Below are 19,048 nucleotides of genomic sequence, written 5' to 3'. Positions count from 1 at the left end.
GCAGCATTTATCTGAAGGCTTAAGGGACAAATTCCTCTTTTCCCATGTGCTTCAAACCCTTGGGCACAGCCTTTCTTCCCACCACTACAAGGAAACAGCTCTGCCACCCATCACTGGAGCTGACAGTGGTGTATAAACCTTCCCCAGCTCTGCTTGAGGTATATCGGTAACAGATATAGAGTGATTTTCCAGGCCCACCCTTATCCTAAGTGACCAAACCAATAAGCTGGCTTTGTAGCTGGGTGTTAGAGGCATGAAGCAGTGGCCCAAGTGCAGTGCATTGGAGCAAGAGAGCTGCAAAAGCCTTATTTATATTTCTCAGCCCACCACCCTGCAGAGAAAGGAGGGTGAGGAGCACCAACAGGGACCCTTCCCTGCCTTTCCCATCCCTCCAGAGCAGTGCAGCCTATGCTGTCCTCCACCACCCAATGCTCCCGTCTCTCTCCCGCTCTGTGTTTCCCAGTTTTTGGACACCCATCCAGGTGCTGTGCATATTTCTGGAGAAGCATCAAGCTCACTCCATGCAGAAACCACTGCAGGACCCCCAGCTCCTTTCACACCTTCACATCACTCGTCCTCCCTCCCTGCCCTGCCCTTTCTTCCTGTGCACTTCGCAGGAACTCAGATGCCATTGCATCACCCAGCAGCTCCCAGCCCTGAGCACAGTTAGCAGGGAGGAATGAAGCATAGAAAGGCACTGAGGGCACCCACCTGGACCCTGTGCAGGGAGTGTGGATGGGACAGGATGCTCAGTGTCCTGATGGGGTCCCGGGCTTGCTGTGTGGAAGAGAGAGATGCCATGAGGGACTTGTTGGCACTGCAGGGCTATGGGAACACAGGCTGCTCCCCAGGAGCCCACAGCAGGACTTACAATGTTGGTTTTGATGGCAGTGAAGCCAGCCCTGATTTCACTCATGCTCACTGAAATCCTACAGGGGCCAAAGAGGAGAATTTTGTTCCCAGCTGCTGGCAGCAGGGTGAGACAGCAGGTCATGGAGCAGAGGCAGAGAAGCACACGGGAGCCCAGCATGCCTGGAGCACCTGTTGAGAATGGTGTATCCTCAAATCTTCCCTCTACATAAAAATAAAAAGCACAAAAAAAAAAAAAAAAAAAAAAAAAAGTTCTTACTAAGATTTCCAACAAATCATTCAGCATTCATTGCTCACCTCATATATGTAAGTGACTAAGTGAGATTGCACGGGGAACATACATCTGGCAGGGACGTTTGTAAGGACATGCCAACAGCTAAACAATTTCTGGAACACACACATTTTATACTGTACTGGTGATACACATGCATGTAAGTATGTTTAAAAGCAACACTGGTTGATACCTCTTACCCATTTCTTCCTTGCCAGTTACAAGAGAGAAAAACTAAGAAGGAATATTTCCTAAAAGATTCCAAAAGAAAGAAAGGGGGAAAAGAAAAAGAGCAAAAAACAGCAAAAATTTCAGGTGAACAGACAAATCTCTACCCAAAAATTTTCAACAAAAAGTAAGCATGGGTAAATCAAGCTGGAACAGCAGGGCTGAAAGTATGACCAAAAGCAGCAGACCCTAAAGGCTTTTCCCAAGGGAGAATACTTTCCCTATGGAACAGCATGGATACTTCAAACATAGGTTGTGCTCACAATGACATTCATAAATAAAGCCCTTACAAAACCTCGTTACAGGAGATACAGACTCATGATGGAAAGAAAAAGCCAGCACTTTACCTGCTCTGTTGGCACGGGTCAATCCGTCCCACCGACGTCTGTCCCAGAGAGCTCCAAAGGACGTGTTTTTATCCAGGTTCTGGGAGGAAACAGCTCATGGATTAACTTTTGGGATTTCTCTTGCTTTTCCCAGCGCCTATTTCCCTTTGCAATTTACTGAATTAATTAGCAAGCGATAGCGACTAGCTCCTTCACCCACAGGTGTTTCCCTACCATCTGGGGGCGGGAGATGCTGGCACAGAGTGCTGGGAGGATGGGAGTGAGGGGAAGCACCGTGCTGGGGTGGCAGCTCCAGCCATTGGGGTGTCCCTGGGTGTGAGGCATCTGGCCCTGCAGTAAGGGTCGGGAAGATGCTGAGCCCCTTCTCCAGCACTGTCCTGGCATGTGGGACCTTAATCCTTCGTTTTAGGGGGACCCTGCTCTCAGGCTTGCTCCTGGGATGGGTGGGTGTTCATATCCTCAAGCATGTCCTCAGTGTTTGGGGAACAGAGATGCTTGGGTACAAGAAGCTTTGAGACAACATCCTGGGGCCATGAGATGGTTTCCGAGAGCACATGTAATGGAGGTGATCATTACACACAGCCCGGGCTGGTTGGTAGCTCATTCCTTCTGGACATAGCCATACTCAGCCTGTAAACTAATGAGCAGCTAAATAAACTCAGGCTGCCTGTACCCAATGGGGATGCACTGGTGGACCTGGGGGCACCTGCATCCTATAGTGCAGAGCAGCAGCCTGGGGTCATCACTGTTGCAATGCAGGGATGGGGTGTGAACACCTGTGAGCCATTGGGTTTTGCTGGGTGAGTAATTTATTGATAAAGAAACTCAATTTTGAGACTATATCCATCATCACATCAGGGCAGGCAAATAGGCTTTATGCCCAGGCTGATCACTGTGTTGCATACAGCTAAAATGGCCACAAATGCACTCACCATTCTTCCCTGGTCCCTATAAAGGAAACCAGCCAAAGGCAGCTCCACACCCACCTCAGGCTGCATGCCATCTTGTCGAAGCTTTGGAGCGATCCTCAGCAGCACATGCCTGTTTATCTGCACCTTCCTTTCTAAATCCCCACCTGCTGCTCGTAAAATTGCAACAAAAGTTTTGCTCAGAGCAGAGGAAGAGGCACGCAAGAACCCAAACATGCCTGCAGCTTTCCCAGGCACCCAGTGCACACCCAGCCCTGCAGGGAAACAAGGGAAGAGCAGTGAGTTCTTACTTCATTATGTAAATTGCAGATGAGAAGAAGGGACTTCTCTTTCTTCTCTTTTTTTCCTTTTGGTAACCAAACTTTTTCCTTTTTGGTAACTGGTGCCTAGGAGGCAGGTGAGCCAAGCACCAGTGGGTGAGAAACTCAATGCAAAATCCACCCCATGGGGAAGCCAATGGATGATGGGGTGATGCTCTGTTTTCTCCTCTCAGTACACATAGCAGAGGATCTGGACCATGTGCCAACTGCAGCAGCAGCAGAATATCCCAAATAAACCAGCAAGCTGTGGCTCGTGTTCTCTGGGAAGGAAGAGGAAAAAAGAAATAGGGATTTTTGAAGCACAGTGTGATGATGGAGCTGAGATCAGATGGTAGAGTGGGAACTGGGTGCCTGGGGCACCTCCAGCGTCATTCAGGCTCTGATGTGTGGCTGCACCCTGGGGATGTGGCCCTGTTCTGTCCTTCCAGGCAGCCCAGAAAGCAGCTAGGTCACAAATAACTTGTCACAGCAGTACACGGTAGGGTTTGCAATCTCCATTGTCGCCATGATCAGGGGTTACAAGGTAAGAGGACAAGCCCTCTGCATCACTAATTTGCCTCCAAATCTGAAATCAAAAGAAGAAAGCAGCCTTTGAGCAACACTTCGAGCAGCCCCTGCTGACCCAACACCACAGTCATTCAGAGATCCAGAAGCTTTTATTTCATCCTAAAAAGCAACCACACAAAAAAACTTAAAAAAAAAAAACCACCACCAAGATTCTCTGACCCAAATAGAAGCTGCTCTGTCAGTGACTGACCACATACGTGTGTAAAATCTAGATTTCCAGTAAAGGATTTCAGAGTGATAATATATGTTTCAATAGCACATCTCAGAGTAGTTTCATGCTACAAGAGCTGATAGTGCTTTGCAGACCACCCTTGGTTTGTCATTTGGTTGCATTACTCATTTCACAGCAGTTTTAGGTACTCCACCATATCAGATCTGAAGGTGATAATGATTTGTACACAGATCACCAGAATGAGATGGCATGAATGATAGAAATGCCAGCACTCATTTTAATAAAAGAAAAATCCAGATGAAATAGCAGAGAGCTGCAACCATATCTGAGCTCAGGGAGAAATTTGTACCATGCATCAGGAGAACATCCACAAAAACCAACTCAGCCAGGCAAGGCAAATGTTCGGGAAAAGCACAGGGTAGAGTTTGCCATTTCCTTTGGTGATCCTGCAGCTAACCAACACCTTGTCATATGTCAAGGATCATTGTCAAGTTACTGCCTGACCCTCAAATCCAGAGCCCATCTCAAGCCCCATTGGAACTAATGGGGCTCCAAACCCAGGGGTTGCCCTGAGGACAATCCCCACCTCAGCACCGTGCTTTGTAAGCTGCTGCTCACATGGAAATATTCTGCTGTGCTCTATCCAAGCCCTAAAAATCTGACTGCTCTGCTCTCTCTTAATTAGTGCAATCCATTTTCGACAGAAACCAGGGAGCTGCTATCAGAGCAGCACCGCCCGCTCAGCCGCAGCTGCTGACAAAAGTAGAAAATTGTTTTTCTCAGTAAACTCGTCAAATGACTCAGAGTTCTGCGCGGAGTAATTGGCTGATAGGTGTGGTATATAGTGCGCCCTCTTCTCAGTCACGTTTCTAACCCAAACCACTTTAATAATTCTGAAATTATGCTGTTCTCTGCCTCCCAGGCTCAGCTTCACCCGGAGCACCAAGGACAAGTGATGCCAAAGCCCAAAGACGGACACACAGGGATGCCCAGATTGCCATCAGCAGGGTGGCAGTGCCAGGGGTCACATCAGGGTGAATGTGAAAGGTGCCCGAAAACTGAATTCTTCCTCTACCCAAAGTTGAATGTGAAAGGTGCCCAAAAACTGAATTCTTCCTCTACCCAAAGCTGCTGCCCCGAAGTTTGTCATTAGAATGTCCTGTAGGTGTTCCACCTTGCTAGGTATGTTTCTTTCCCCAAGTTTACCTTCACCTGGAAGAGCCCGTGTTGGCCAGGACACCAACACACAGCCCAAGGATATCATTGCTTATCACATGTGCAAACAGAGCAGCGCGTGCCCCACCACCAACACCTCCACAGGGCTTTGGGAGAGCATCCCCAAGGTGTGACACCACCCTGCTGCAAAGCATCCTCTGGGGGACACCATCACTCTGCAGCGCTTTCAGCCATGTAGGGTAGCGATAGCACAGCCCCACAGGTCTCATGTTCGGGGGTCCTGCTGTCCTTGCTGGCTGTCCCCAAATCCTGGCTGCACGTCACAGAAAGTGCCGCTGCTTCAGCCGCCGCCTTCACAGTGCCGGTGTGATGTCACACAAATGACTCACTCCTGGCAGTGCTGCCACCAAGCCAGGGTTTTACATAGAGAGGTTAAAAATAAATGCAAAAAAAAAAAAAAAAAAAAGGAGAGATTTTTAATTTTTTTCCTCTAAGATTCATCTTTGCGGAGGGGTTTTGTGCATCGGCACGGCTGTTCTGAAGAAAACCATTAATTTAGTCACCAGAGTAGGAGGGTAGGGGGTGGTGAGGGTTAAATACTTGCTAACCCAGCTTTGATAAAGCATGAACTCGTGTTCTAGTTGTCATCAGTTCCATCTTCCTCAAAGGGAAACTCACAAGGCACGTCTTAACATCATAATCCTGGCAGGTGCACCAGGCAGGGAACTCACTTCTGCCAACTCCAGGAGTCGGATGGGGAACCAAATTGCTCTCAGAGAACTCCTGCCCCAATCCCACAGCAGCCTGCAGGGTTTCCATAAGGCTTTGCAGTCCCTGCCTGAGCACACGGTGAGCTCGTGATAGTTTCATCAAGATTTCACAGTGAGCTTTGATGGTTGGTTTCTTCCCTTTTCCCCATCGTGTTAAGAAAATCAGCATTTCAGCAAAAAATGGGGTTAAAGAGCCTGAGAAAAAACTGCCTTGCTGCTGAACATGAATGAAAGCTCCCACTGATGCATGATGCAAAAATCAGCTCCCATGCTGAGCTACGCATCCATTCTCAAACACACACATCTCTGATATCAGAGACTCAAATCAGCCAACGAAATTAAACCCAGCCTTAATAAATGAAGCTTCTCAGTTTCCAGGAGGTTTCAGGAGCTTTTTGATGTGGGTGTCTGACATATTAGCGACTGGGCTTCTCTAACAAATAGTGACGGCAATGCAAGGCAAGAGGAGGCAGCAACACCGAGCTGCAATGGCAGCGGGGCTCAGCTCCTCACAGGGAAACGAAACTGTACTATAGAGTGTTCCTTGAGGGGAGAGCTGTGCATGAAGAGCAATTGAAGCACATTGACCTGTACTTTCAAAACCCACAAGAGGCCCCGTACACATCTTCCCTGAAGAATTTGGATGTAATAGGCTTGGTTCTAATTTCAAACCTTTTTCCTCTCTTGCAATCAGAGCTGCAATCAGGAATTGCGTTTTACTGTCTATTGCAATGTTTCGTGTGTTCCTGCAGTGCAGAGGGGTCCCATCGAGTTCATGTTGGAGAAGCGAGGCAGTGCCCGGGTCTGTGGGTGCTCTGCAATGGATGGGGGTGGTGAACAAAGGGGGATGAAATAAAACACAGCCACAAATGTTTTATTGAATCAAAATGAAAAGTTTTTTCATTTTGACAATACAAATGAACAGCCACGGAATGTAGCATCACTTCTCATACTGTCTGGACCACGTGGAGGTCATGTCCTCCATAAGCAAGAGCAGGCCACGTTGATTCATAGACTCCTTAGATTTGGAAGGAACCTTTAAAGATTATGCAGTCCAACTCCCCTGCAATGAACAGGACATCTGCACCTAGATTAGGTTGCTCAGAGCTCAGACCAGCCTGGAAATACTGTGATATGCAGTGTGCAGGTAGTGTGGGAACTGGAACCCAGAGGGGCTGCTTTTACCAAGTCACCCCTTCACCCTCTAGGCTTTGGGCAGACAAATCTCTAATGGTGCAGCTTTAGAATTGAGCAGAGATGTCCAGGAGAGGAGGGAGCAGCTGTCAGCTGCAGTCTTTCAGATGTCTTCACTCAGCCCCAAATTTGAGCTCTATGCCTCATAGAACCACTTTTGCCTGGGAGCACAAAACATGCTGACAGTGCAGGCACTAAATGATGCCTAATAAAGGAGAAACTGACAGCTATCAGCTCGATTTTTCAATTATCTGGGGAACAAATGAATCATCCCGATGGTCAGGCAGAACTCCCATCCACTTACCTTTCACCAAAACCGAAACACATTTCAGTGCATGAGCTGTGCATCACCCGGCGCTCACATGCAGGTTTCGGTTTGGGGTTAATATTGCCCTGAGCACAGTTCAGGGTGTAGATTTAACAGTCCCGAGGCTTTGTGCCCACAGGGAGGAGCACAGAAGGAGGGAGAGAGCAAAGGGTTTCCCATCTCACGTATTATTTCTTAATGGAAATGTGAAAAAAAATGTGGCAAATCGACATGGGAAGCCAGGAAGGATTCCACCATGCAAAGGGCTCACTCACATTGCACACCCCAGAAGGGCACAGGGATTGTCCCACCCCCAGCGTGTGCCTCTCCATACGAACCCTTGGAAAATGAGATTCTATCCATTGGGGCACATTTCTGCACACACAAAGTGACCAGTGAAAGCTCTTCCTCGACTTCACAGTTTTGGAAACATGTGGTCACACAGGAGGAAAAAAAAAACAAATGGCCACACTTCTCTGTCCTAAGCAGGCAGCAGCCAGTGGGGGAAGTTCACTTCTGATTCGTTTTCTTCTTCTTTCCCCCCCTCTCCCCTTCTTTTTTTAAGCTTTTATTTCAGCACGGGAGGGGGGGGGTTTCCACCATTCAGATTCATCTCCAACTTCCCACTTACGGACGTCCAAAGGGACATGGAAAGCAGCACTGCCACAGCTCTCCTCTTGCTGACCTTTGCATGTTTATCGTCTAAGCACCCAGCAGGAGGTACTTTACATTTAATAAGAATGTTTAAATTCAGACATCTTTTTTTTTCTTTTTTCAGAAATCTCTGCCTACATTTGACACAGGGAGTCAAATGCTGATTATTTCCCTCTTCCTGGAAGTGGCATAGAAGCGAAGTGCAGCCCACAGTCACCATGTATCTCCCAGTTTGGGGGAACTAAAAAGTGGCTGCTAAATTCACGCTGTCAGCTTAAAATAAGAAAATGCAAGAGAATGAAAAACTTGAGCAATTCTATTTTCCTGCATTGTTTTCTGAAGGAGCAGAAGTGCCAGCTGCAAATCTGGGGTGACTTTACTGGGAATCTGAATCATGAAACTCGTTCCTTGTTCTTTAGCTTTGCCTTGGAAATATCAGCTGTAATTCAGCCTGAGTTGGACACCACATTTCTGTCCATGGCAATGACACCATGTCATCAAAACCCATGCCCAGTTCACAGTAATGCTAGATGGGCAGTCCCCCCCACTCCATCCCACTGCCATTTGGGGCAGGTGACAATGGCACGGGGGGAATCCCAGGGGCTGTGGGGTGACAGGCACAATGCATGCCCACGCTGCATCACAACCAGAAAGTGCTGCTCTGAAAATTATGGGCTGGCAGAGAAAACCCAGGATTTCTCAACTGCTCTGCAGTATTCAATGAGCAAAAAAACCCATAGCTTCTTGCCCAGCATTTGGGAGCGCAGGGCTGGGAATGTGGCACTGCCAAGATGCTGTCAGCTGCAGCTCGCCATGACATGCTGGTCTTGCACCTGGTGGCAGAGATGATTTCCTTCACAGTGTCTGAGATGAGGAGAAAAACTGTATTAGTAACACACTGATCTTTTAGACATTGCTGAGCAGTGCTGCACAGAGTCAAGGGTGTTTCAGCCTTCCACTTCTTGTACCCTCCTGCAGGAAATGAGCTGGAGTGCACAAGGAGACAAGGAGCCAGGGGGTGTAGGGGGGGGATGGTGATCTAACTGGCCGAAGGTATGTGCCATGTCATATGACATCTTGCTGAAAGCTATAAAACAGAGGAGAGCTGGCTGGGTGGCAGCTGCTGCTCGGGTGACAGTTGGGCATCAATCAGCAGGTGGTAAGCAACTGCATTCTGCATCACTTCTTTGGGTATATATATTATTATCATCATTACTGCTGCTTTTTCTTCTTTTTCTACCTTAGAAAATAGTTAACTTCTGCTTTATCTCTACGTCTACTTCTTTCTTTTTTTTCCAATTCTCTCCCCCATCCCACTGGGTGAAGGGCTGTTTGGTGCTGAGCTACTGCTGGTTAAACAACACAGCATTAAACAATGCTCAGCACCATTCCTAATGATTCTAGAAACTCCAGTTAGAAATTCTATTTAGACTCTACTTAGAAAAATCCATTCACTTCTATGACTTTTGAGAGCTCACTCCTTTATCTCATCGGAAAAGATATTGCAAGTTCAAAATCTCCATTGCCCAATGTCTTTAGGTTAGGATTCCAGTTTTGTTTAGTTCAGATGGAAGTTCAGGACCTACTAAGAAATTCTTATGTAAGACTGTGTCAGAGTAGAAGTTGCATTAGAGGTCACAACAAAGTATCTATTCATGATTAGTAATCTATTCTGGGACTCTTAAAGGTTACATGACAATACAATTACTGACGTGGGTTCAATTTCCATAGGGTAATTTGGGATTTACCTGTTGAGGTTGGGATGAGTCAAGCTGCAAATTCCAACAAGTGCTAGAAAGCCGCTTTCCAGAAGTGAAAAGTCCAACTTTGTGCTTTGACAGCAAAAGATCATGAAGGAAAAGCAATGTGTTTCATGAGTCAGGAACTGTTAGTCATCGGAGAGGGTGCTGCCGAGAGAGCTAATGGGTGTTTGGTAGCGGTGAATGAAGGGCAGCAAAGCCACCACTTCCCTGGTGTCACGGGCAGCAAATAGAAATGGATGAGAAGTGGGGAATTTGAGGTAAGAAACATGCTGTTAAGCAGCCTGGAAATCTAGGCAATTCCTGCAGCTGTATCCATAATAGTGCATAAAATACACCAGTTTCTCTTGTCCAAAGGCAATGATTGAGACCCAGAGGGGAAAAAAAATGGGAGAAGTTGCCCCTATGGAAGCTGCCAGCATCAAAGAGTGCAAAAGGCTTTTGAGTAACATTTCCTTCCTGAAATGTTCTTCTTGGCAATCATGAAAGCTGTTTCCTAAAGGTTTAGAAATACACCCACGTCCTCGGACACTCTTTAGGAAAGGTGCTTTATTCATTCATGCAACTACTTCGTAGTACTGCAGAGTCAATGTGTTTCCACAGCAGTAAGCAGTGGTGAGTCAGAACGAAACTGCACCGTCAAAATCTCTGCCATGGCGAAGGAAACACAGGTAAACACAGCGAGCATCGTGCGTGTGCAGGGCAGTTTCCTTTGTGGAATGGACGCAACTGGCTTACATGGTGTGCAGCTGAAAAACAAAGCAGGTTCCAAAACAGGGAGGAGGGAACTGCATAAGGGAGATGCTCGGTATGGTCTGGGTGTCGAACTGAGATGACTTCACGGAGAGCAATGATTGCTGAGAAGAAGGGAAGTTTGGAAACATGAGCTCAGCTTTTGGGCAGGAAGGAAAGAGTGGGACGACCCCCAGGCCGGGACCCCTCAGTCAGCACCATGGCCAGAGCCCGAGCCTCGCGATGCCAACGCTGAGCCACGAGCGCAGCGCCGAGCAACTCCTGCAGAGCACGGCATGGTTTGCAAGGAGGGTTCCCCAACCTGCACCAACCTAGGGGACTTGAAGTCACTGCTTTGGCCCCGCATACACAGAGAACGGGGTGAGATCCAGGTGCTGCCACGTCCCAGCAGGAGGGTTTTGGTGTTCCCATGGAACTCAGCGGCCACCAGGTCCTGTTCACACAACTCTACTGACCTGAGGCAGCTTGGAGTTAACCCACAATAAGGGCTCGCACCATGGGGCGAATGCACAGAGCAGTGGGACAGCACCAGTGAAATGGGTTATGTTTAACACTACACATTTTGGTCTGAGTCAGCTGCTGCCCTTCTCCTTCCTCATGGCCTCCCAACCTCATTGCTGCTGGTCAAGGGAAGAAACCACACCGAGGCACGCAAACAGGGGAAGAAAAGCGGGGCACGATCCCCATGACGCACTCTGATTCAGATAGAAGTTCTGTGCCCATGCAGTGATTCACTGAGAAAAATCTCCCTTCCGGCCCTTGGGAAAGGTACAACACCAACAGAAAGAAAACAAACCAGGCAAAATCCCTCACTGCTGCTGTGTTTAGAGAAGTTACCTCACCTGATTACAAATACATAATTCATCTGCCCTTACTCATGCATGTTCTAACACAAAATTTTCCTCTCTTTTATTTTCTAAATGAAATCTAAATATATGGTATAAGGAATACTTTGCGTTTTTCCAGCGTTAGTTGTAACAAGTTCCTTCACATGAGTCTGCAAATTCACATTGAAGGAGGCTCAGGGCAATGAAAGAAATGAGAATCAGAGTGATTTGTCCCTAGCAATGAGCTGGAGGCAGCATGAGGGGAATGCCACTTCCAAATAGCAGAAAAGCCTTCAAAGAAGCCTCCAGAAAGGCCAAGTTAATCTCTGCTTTCTCTTTCTTGGATAACAGCCTTATCACCAAAAGGAAACAAGTATAAAGTTATGTAGAAAGAGAGCGTGAAAGAAAGGAAAACGGAAGAAAGAGAGACGTCAGTGGAGTTATCTTCAGCACTGCAATGGTCACTTTTATCAGTGGGGAGGAGAGCACACCCGGTTCATGGAGCTGGTGCTGGGAGCTCAGCTGGGGCTGTTGTCCATTTCTTGGAAACAAAATTGCATCCAAGAACAAGAAAGAAAAGGTTTCGTGTTCAGCTTGGACACGTGAGCGAAGCACATCAATGTGCAAAGAGTGGGTTCCATGATACAATGCAATAAAACTCAGCACGTGCTGCTAGGAAACACTTTAAGAAAGTGATAGTTGCTCTCATTACTAGCAGGGAAGCATGCAGAACTGATACCAGGAGCCCAAGTCCCCATCGTGTCTCCATGTGCTGTGCACAGGGCTGACCATGGTAATGCCTGGGTAAAACATCAGCTGAGGGCTGGAGCATTCACACTGACTTTGTTTTAACTCCATTAAAAAAAAAAAAAAAAAAAAAGATTTAGAGTGTTGCATACTTGCATCACAGTGCTGAGGGAGGTGACAGTGTTTGAGCAGGTTGGGTAAGAGCAATGCTGGAGTGAGGAGCACCTGGACAGGTTCACTGAATGCAGTGCTGCTGGGTGATGCTCAGTGCTGGGGATCAGAGGTGTCAACCTGTAGGGAGAATTAAATATAGAAACACTTTTTTTCCCCGAGAGCAGAGCATTCTTCTAAAAATAAAAAGTGGCTGTGAAATGCAGATGTAAGCTCACACAGCACCTTTCCTTCTTCGCTTTGTATCTGTCGCCTCATTTAAATTTACAAGAAGCAAGCAATAGAAAAAAAATGCAGAGTCTAAGCACAAAAGATTTGATGGGTAGTGAGGAGGGGAGGGGGGTCAAGAGAACAGGAAACCCAAAGTTGACGGGAAACCCAAGTGACATTTGGGTTTATTGAGTGAGTGACTTATACCCTTAATATCACTCGTCAGGAAGCGGGGAAAGGAAACTGAGATGCTTTGAGAGTATAAATGAGGGGCTCCATCAAGGTGAAGTCTGCAGAGCTGTGCTTTGCCCTCCAGTGGCACCCAACCAGGGGCAGCAGCAGAATAAAGGATAAAGACCCCAAGATGCAGACCTGCTGCCAGGCCCTGCTGCTGCTTCTGGCTGCTTGCACCCTGCCTGCCCACTGCTTGGAGCCCACCTGCCTGCACTTCTCCGAGCTGCTGCCCATCCAGCTGCGGGAGCTGAGGGTGAAATTTGAGGAAATTAAGGACTATTTTGTAAGTATGACACCTCCTTCTGTCTCATGGGGTTATTTTGCAGAGTTGAGTTGTTTGGATGAGGGGACAGCAGGTTGCTCTGGGCAGAAGAGATTTGGCCGTGTGCTGCGCTATGGGCTGCCCTTTGGTTTCGCTGCTTGCTGAGAGATAACACGAAAGGCTTTTCTTCCTGGTTTTAGTTATAATGAACTTGAGAGATTTCATAATGCAAGCCTTATTGTGCAGACTTCCCCCTAAAAGTTGCAGAGCAAATCATGCACTGACTTAGCAGCAAGGGATTAAATTCTTCAGGGCAATGAGCTCCGGCCTCACTGAAGCCAGCGCTGTCTGAAAAGGGAAATCTTTTGCTACAGACTTTCTCTGACAGAGCCACAGAAGCCTGAGTGATTGCCTTGTGACAAATCTCAGTGCTTTGCATACAGAGCAGCACGGAGTGCACTGAGCACCCGCTGGTGCTGCGGGGCTGCAGGGATGGGTGCTCACCCCAGGGTTCCTCCTTCAGCTATTGCCAGCATGCTTTAGCAATAAAGGAACACAACTTTCCGGATTAAAAGCCAGATGAGCGGCATGGCTTGTATTAGTTATTAAATTAACACAATCAGTGGGATTTAACACTTCAAGCCTGCTGCAAGTCTTTCAATTAATATCAGGAATGAAACTTTCTTACCTCACAGTAAAGCTGTTGAGCACTTTGGTGCCATGGGGTGATGCTCTGCGCAGCATCAGCTCAGCCTGGGCTCAGGAGTTGGAGGCACAGATAGCCCCTGGAAATGGGGACTGAAGGGATGCCAGCAGTGGGGTTAAAGCATAAATGCAAGCAAGCAGAGCAGTCCTTGAGTGAGGCAAAGAGGAAAACACAGCTGCCTGCATAAAGCACTTCTTCTATTGCATTCTCATACAGCAATCCAGAGACGATGAACTTAACATCCAACTGCTCAACTCCGAACTGCTGGATGAATTTAAGGTAAGGATTACTATTCCAGTGCAAGGCCACTGCCCTTCTGCATCCTTCCACCAAATGATCCTAATTTGGGATATTTCCCACTGTCACATGTGGCCCATGGACCCTCTTTCCAGCAAGGTGCCTGCAGCAGGGCTGATGCACACTCATTCCCAGCCTCTGAGAACCACTGCTGGGGTTCAGATTGCAAAAGCATTGCCATCAGCATACTCTCTCCTCCCCCCAGGGGAACTTTGGCTGCCAGTCAGTGTCAGAGATGCTGCGCTTCTACACAGATGAGGTTCTGCCCCGCGCCATGAAGACCAGCACCAGCCACCAGGAGAGCATGGGCGACCTGGGCAACATGCTGCTGGGCCTGAAGATGACAATGAAGCGCTGTGTGAGTGGGCTCTGTACTGCAGGGATGGTCCCTGGGTCCCCCTGGGGCAGGGAGATGGGGCCAGGAGCCAGGGGGGCAGAGCAATTAGAACAAGCAAAACCCCATCGGGGTGGCATTTCTCCTTGCCCTTCTCTATACCTGATAATCAGAGCGATAGGGAGGATTCTCAGAGTGCCATTTGATGTAATCTAACAGAGTGAGGGGGTGGAGGGGGTGGAGGAGGGGAGGGAATGCATCCCTTACCTGCATGCATTGGCATCCTCGCTGCTGGAGCTGCTGCATGGGCTGAGTCACCCCAGGAGCAGCAGGAAGGAACAGCACTGAGTTAATCCACCGCCTCTCACCTCTGCAGCACCACTTCTTCACCTGCGAGAGGAGGAGCAAAGTCATCAAGCAGATCAAGGAGACGTTCGAGAAGGTGGGTGTCTTTCAGGGCGGTTTTGCTGCTGGATCCACGCACTCAGAGGGTGTTAAAGTTGTGCCGACGCAGAGCAGCTCAGCTCAGAGCAGCTGCTGCGTTCCTTCAGTGGGTGGGGAGAGAACAGAGGTTTCGGTGGAAGGAGAGCACAGCTGGGGATTCTGCACCGCGCGTGCAGCCGATGAATCACGGGCTGACTTTCACCTGCAGATGGATGAGAACGGGATCTACAAAGCCATGGGGGAGTTCGACATCTTCATCAACTACATCGAGGAGTACCTGCTGATGAAGAGGGGGAAGTGAGCACACACGGCTGCTCTCAGCCCAACCCTGTGGTGTTACGAAGCACACCATGCTGTGCTGGGATTCAGCCCAAGGCTTACAGCTCAGTGGCAGCTTAACATTCAGTTTTCTATTTAAGTGTTTTTTCCCTTCCAAATGAATTTAATATTTATTATTTTTTTTTCTAATACCTCAGTGCCTATGTTTACAACATTGTATTATTAGTTTGTGAACTATTTATTGTTCCGTGTTTTGTACCATTTATGATAGCGCTGTTGCATTTGTTGCTTTAGAGCTCCCACCCCTCTGGGGAATGAGCCGAGTTCACCCTGAATGCAATTGCTTTGAGCACAGTCGTTGGGCAGCAGCAAACCCAGCCCTGGGCTCATCAAAGCCCAGCTGCAAACACCAGCTGAGCCCTCTGCTCCCCTTCTTTGCAGCTATGATTTATTTAAGCAATCAGCTATTTCTTTCCATAGCCACGTCCCCGTCTCTGGTTTTGCACTTGCAATTGAGCACTGAGACATCCAGAATTATCACACGGCCTTGCACTGAGCAAAATGACCAGAAATAACAGAAAGCAGGTTGGTTTTCTCCTGCTTTGCATGGAAAGCCACGTGGAGGAGAGGAGCTGCTCCCCAGCAAACAATTCACGACTGCCTCAGCAATAGCTCAGTTGACCCTGGCTATTTCCCCCAGCCTCTATGCTGTTCGAGGTCAAAGAGAGTTAATGGTAGGAATTAAGCAGTTGGTTCTAATAGAACTTGATTTAAAGGCTGCTGTCGACTGGCTTCCAGAGCTGCTGGGTTGGACACTCTGCACTTTGAAGAATTAACTCGGGTAGTTTTCAGTCTTTGGTTGAGTTTTATTCAGTGTTTATTATATTTTTTTTTAATTTTTAGAAATTAGAGGATATTTAATTCGCCACCATTTTAAGGTGGGTTGAGTAATTTGTATTCAAATCTGTAGAGCCGCATGCAGCACTGGCAACATTTGGTTTCATTTCTAATTTGCAAGAGGAGATGGAGGAACATCCCAAGACCTGGAGGGCATTTGCTTCTAATATTTAGAAGTATTTGTGCACCAGGACGATGAAACGCAGCCAGTTTGCTGTTTGCTTTCCTGTACTTTGTAAATTACTGCTGGAAAGTGACTATTTATATGTGATTTGTTCTGTTTTTGTGTGTACGGAGATGGAAGGGCATCTGCTTGGGAAGTATTCCCAGTGCAGTGCTGTTGGCTCAGGGCACTGCTGGATCCTCACTGGAGGTGGGCACAGCCCCAGCTGCTGTCACTGTGTGAGATGCTCCATGAGTTTGCATGGAAAGAAAGATATCATTTTTGCTAATAAAGACCTTGTGGCAAACAAAGGCTCTCCTCTGTTCTTCCAAGCTGTTAACGTGGCTGTACAGCACCACCAGTGTATGGAGGCAATGGGAAATGAGTGCATGCAGGGAGAACCACCAAGGACTCAATGCATGCATTAATGACCAGAGAAGCAAGAAGACACAGGGGACTCACATTTAAATGCAAGTTTCTAATGCAATATTCACTGGAACAAACCCCTTTGCCATTGTGTTATGGCAGAGAAACTCTGTCCCATGCAGTCCATAGTGGCACTGAGGGATGCAGTCAGTGGGCAGAGTATGGATGGGGTGGGGTTGGACCTGGCCATCCTACAGCCTTTTCCAACCTCGGTGATCCCATGGCTTCTCCTTTGCTCTCCATCAGGACGAGGCCTTGACCCCAGATCAGACAGGAGATACCACTTCCACTCTAACACCAGCCAATATCCACCTCTGCAGTTTCACCCCTTCTACACGACTTGTGTCCCCTGGGCACACAGCACCCAATGCAGATGTTCCAGGTAGGAGCCTGAGGAGCTCAGCACCTGCCCCTGCCTAGGGAAAAGGCTGAGTCAGCTTGGCGGTGAGTTTTTCAGTAAAGCTCAGTCACTCTGCTGAGCTAACCACAGGAAGGAAGCGGATGGGATGCCTCGTACTGTACAGAGCAGGAAGGTTTCCAGTTACCTGAGGCTGCTGGAGCAGCTCAGTGCAGGACACAGAGCACAGCTGTGCTCTGCAAGGGAACAACGGGGCTGGGGGCAGCGTGCAGACGTGTCTGTGCTGTTTGTCACCAAAACACAGGGATGTCTGCAACACGACACTGTCCTGGTGGATGAAACACATGCACACACACCTGTGACTAAAGGCATGTCTCACCCCAAGGAGTTTTCACAGGGAGGCTCTGGAAATCCCTGCAGATGTTGCCTGGGCAACCAAAGCCAGAATCCCTCACTGATGATGACAGTGACAGCAGAGGAGCAATGCTGTGAGTCACTTCTGGCCGTGCCCTCGGGCCATCCCTATCCACAGCAGTACCTCCCACTCCTGGACAAAAAAAAAAAGGAGGAAGAATAAACAGCAGCATGCAATGTGACACAGCAGGACCATCCCAAGTCACAACTGTGACTCACACCCACCTCAAAGCAGAACGTGGCACATGCACCATTCAGGCTGCATCCTGCTCCTACATGTGCTGCATGCATCAGGACAGGTGGCAGCTCACTGGGTGCCCCAAATCCACCAGCACACACCTCAAACATCAGCCTTTATGGAGAAATACAACAAAATGAGTATTCTAGATAGCAGGGGTTTGGCATTGCAGCTGCTCGTGCACCCCAAGATGTGCTGTGCCATATTCTGGCTGCGGTGTTGCATTCATTATCCCACACCACGTAGTGCTGATGTAGTTCCTGCCAATCTCAGTCTGTCTGGGTGTTACAGTAACAGCGTGGGACTGTCACATCTCTCACAGGCGGTGGTTTTCTGCTTGTTTGGTTTGTTGGTTTTATTTCTTATCCCACGGAAGCAAATGGTTTCCTCACTGGGTATCTCTTTTTTTTTTTCCTGAGAGCAAAACCCCACTGCCTGAGGGCTCCTTGAGCCCCATTCCCACTGCATGAGCTCCTCCAGACCAGGCAGCAGCTGCTGCAAAGACTGCAGTCTGGTATTGATTGCACGCTGATAAACCACGTAGGAGTTAAAACAATAGAAACAACCATTAAGTCCTATGGGAAAAGAATTGAAGGATGTTCACCAGAGCCTCAGCTCCCGCAGGGTGAAGCAATGCAGGAGATCAGGAACCAACCAGAACACAGACCCAGCAGAGCAGTTGACCTGGGCTGCCACAGTGCAGCCAATGCTGCATGGAAACCCACTCAGCTCCCACTGCGACCCACCAACAGGGCTTCCTTCCAACAGCAAAACCAAGAACACGCTCCTAATCTTTATTTTCCTCCCTAAGAGCCCAGCAAAACTCAGCCCATGCTTCAAGCACAGGGCACACTCTGAGGCATGGAAACAGGGATAGGGACAACCAGCAAAGTCCAGGCTTGCACAACCCCAATGTCAGATGATTTAATGGTGAAACAGGCGAGCTCTGCGGGTGAATCACTGCTGTGGGCACCAGCAGTTCTATGAGGGTTGCTGCTCCATCCTTCCCTTCTCCATCAGAGAGACACCTGGATTCGGGGAGAGCACAGAGCCCGGAGAGAAGAGAGGGAGAGCATCCATGCAGGGTTTGCACAGGTGAAACAGTCATGGTTTCGCCATTGCTTCAGATCAGTCACTCATGTGAGCACACACAGTTCAGATACAGTTCAGATACTTTGAGATACCCAAGCGTTAGCTTTTCCCTCCTCCATGAGCAAATGTCACTTCAAACAGGGGACGCACCAAGGGTGGAAATGCATCAGACTGCCCATGGCTGGAGCAGAAATTCCTTCTGTTTTTTCCATTTTATCCTCTTTGGAATCTTTCCTGAAAGCCACTCGTCTTCTGCTAACAGGGAGGAAGTATGCCTTTGGACACCAGCACCATTTCAAATGGCCACAAAGGATGGGGACCCAAATTTCAGTGCCATGAGGGCACCGAAGCACCAAAAAGACAAAATCAAAACTGCAAATGCTTTCAGAACTCTCCCAATTTCAGTTGTGGTTACAGTTAACACTTGTTATTTAATGTTTTTTTTTAAATTCTCGGGCCATGCTAATGCCTCTCTGTGCCCTAGATTTTAGCCCCATGTGACTGAAATCAGTGCTTTGCAGGTTCCTATCACAAACTCCTTTCTTTATGAAGAGCATAGCAAGATGCAAGGCAAATGGAAAAAAAGAAAGGGCTCAACATGTATCAAAACATCCCTACGAAAGTACCGCTA

The 19,048-nt window shown here is 48.2% G+C and overlaps 1 protein-coding gene and 1 long non-coding RNA gene across 5 annotated transcripts; one reads left to right on the top strand and one right to left on the bottom strand.

Moving 5' to 3' along the window:
• Positions 1-6,471: 6,471 nt before the first annotated feature.
• On the bottom strand, positions 6,472-14,730 carry LOC104914484 (uncharacterized). Of its 3 annotated transcripts, none has more exons than XR_014879925.1 (5): positions 14,591-14,730; positions 14,374-14,496; positions 12,045-12,183; positions 9,554-10,314; positions 6,472-8,669 (listed from the first exon to the last, which is right to left on the bottom strand). It is a non-coding gene; the product is annotated as an uncharacterized LOC104914484 (long non-coding RNA). The 3 variants fall into 3 exon arrangements; XR_014879926.1 differs by lacking the exon at positions 6,472-8,669 and adding an exon at positions 13,458-13,739 and having other exon boundaries at positions 10,100-10,314; XR_004162062.2 differs by lacking the exon at positions 6,472-8,669 and adding an exon at positions 13,458-13,567 and having other exon boundaries at positions 10,100-10,314.
• IL10 (interleukin 10) lies at positions 12,180-16,200 on the top strand. 2 transcript variants are annotated; one of them, NM_001303189.1, is given in 5 exon segments: positions 12,638-12,790; positions 13,692-13,754; positions 13,978-14,130; positions 14,483-14,548; positions 14,759-14,851. In NM_001303189.1, coding segments are annotated over 5 exon segments (528 nt in total).
• The last annotated feature ends 2,848 nt before the right edge of the window (positions 16,201-19,048 follow it).

This window comes from Meleagris gallopavo, chromosome 28, assembly GCF_905368555.1.
Source record: "Meleagris gallopavo chromosome 28, MGAL_WU_HG_1.1, whole genome shotgun sequence".
NCBI classification, from domain to species: domain Eukaryota; kingdom Metazoa; phylum Chordata; class Aves; order Galliformes; family Phasianidae; genus Meleagris; species Meleagris gallopavo.
This window is presented reverse-complemented; position numbering and strand designations above follow the sequence as displayed.

What these genes read in the sequence shown, in the direction of transcription:
- IL10 (XM_019623143.2), top strand. Translation starts at nt 12,539, where the DNA reads ATGAGGGGCTCCATCAAGGTGAAGTCTGCAGAGCTGTGCTTTGCCCTC. An exon ending in AGGAAATTAAGGACTATTTT is followed by an intron (nt 12,791 to 13,691) that starts GTAAGTATGACA and finishes ATTCTCATACAG; the next exon opens with CAATCCAGAGACGATGAACT. An exon ending in AACTGCTGGATGAATTTAAG is followed by an intron (nt 13,755 to 13,977) that starts GTAAGGATTACT and finishes TCCTCCCCCCAG; the next exon opens with GGGAACTTTGGCTGCCAGTC.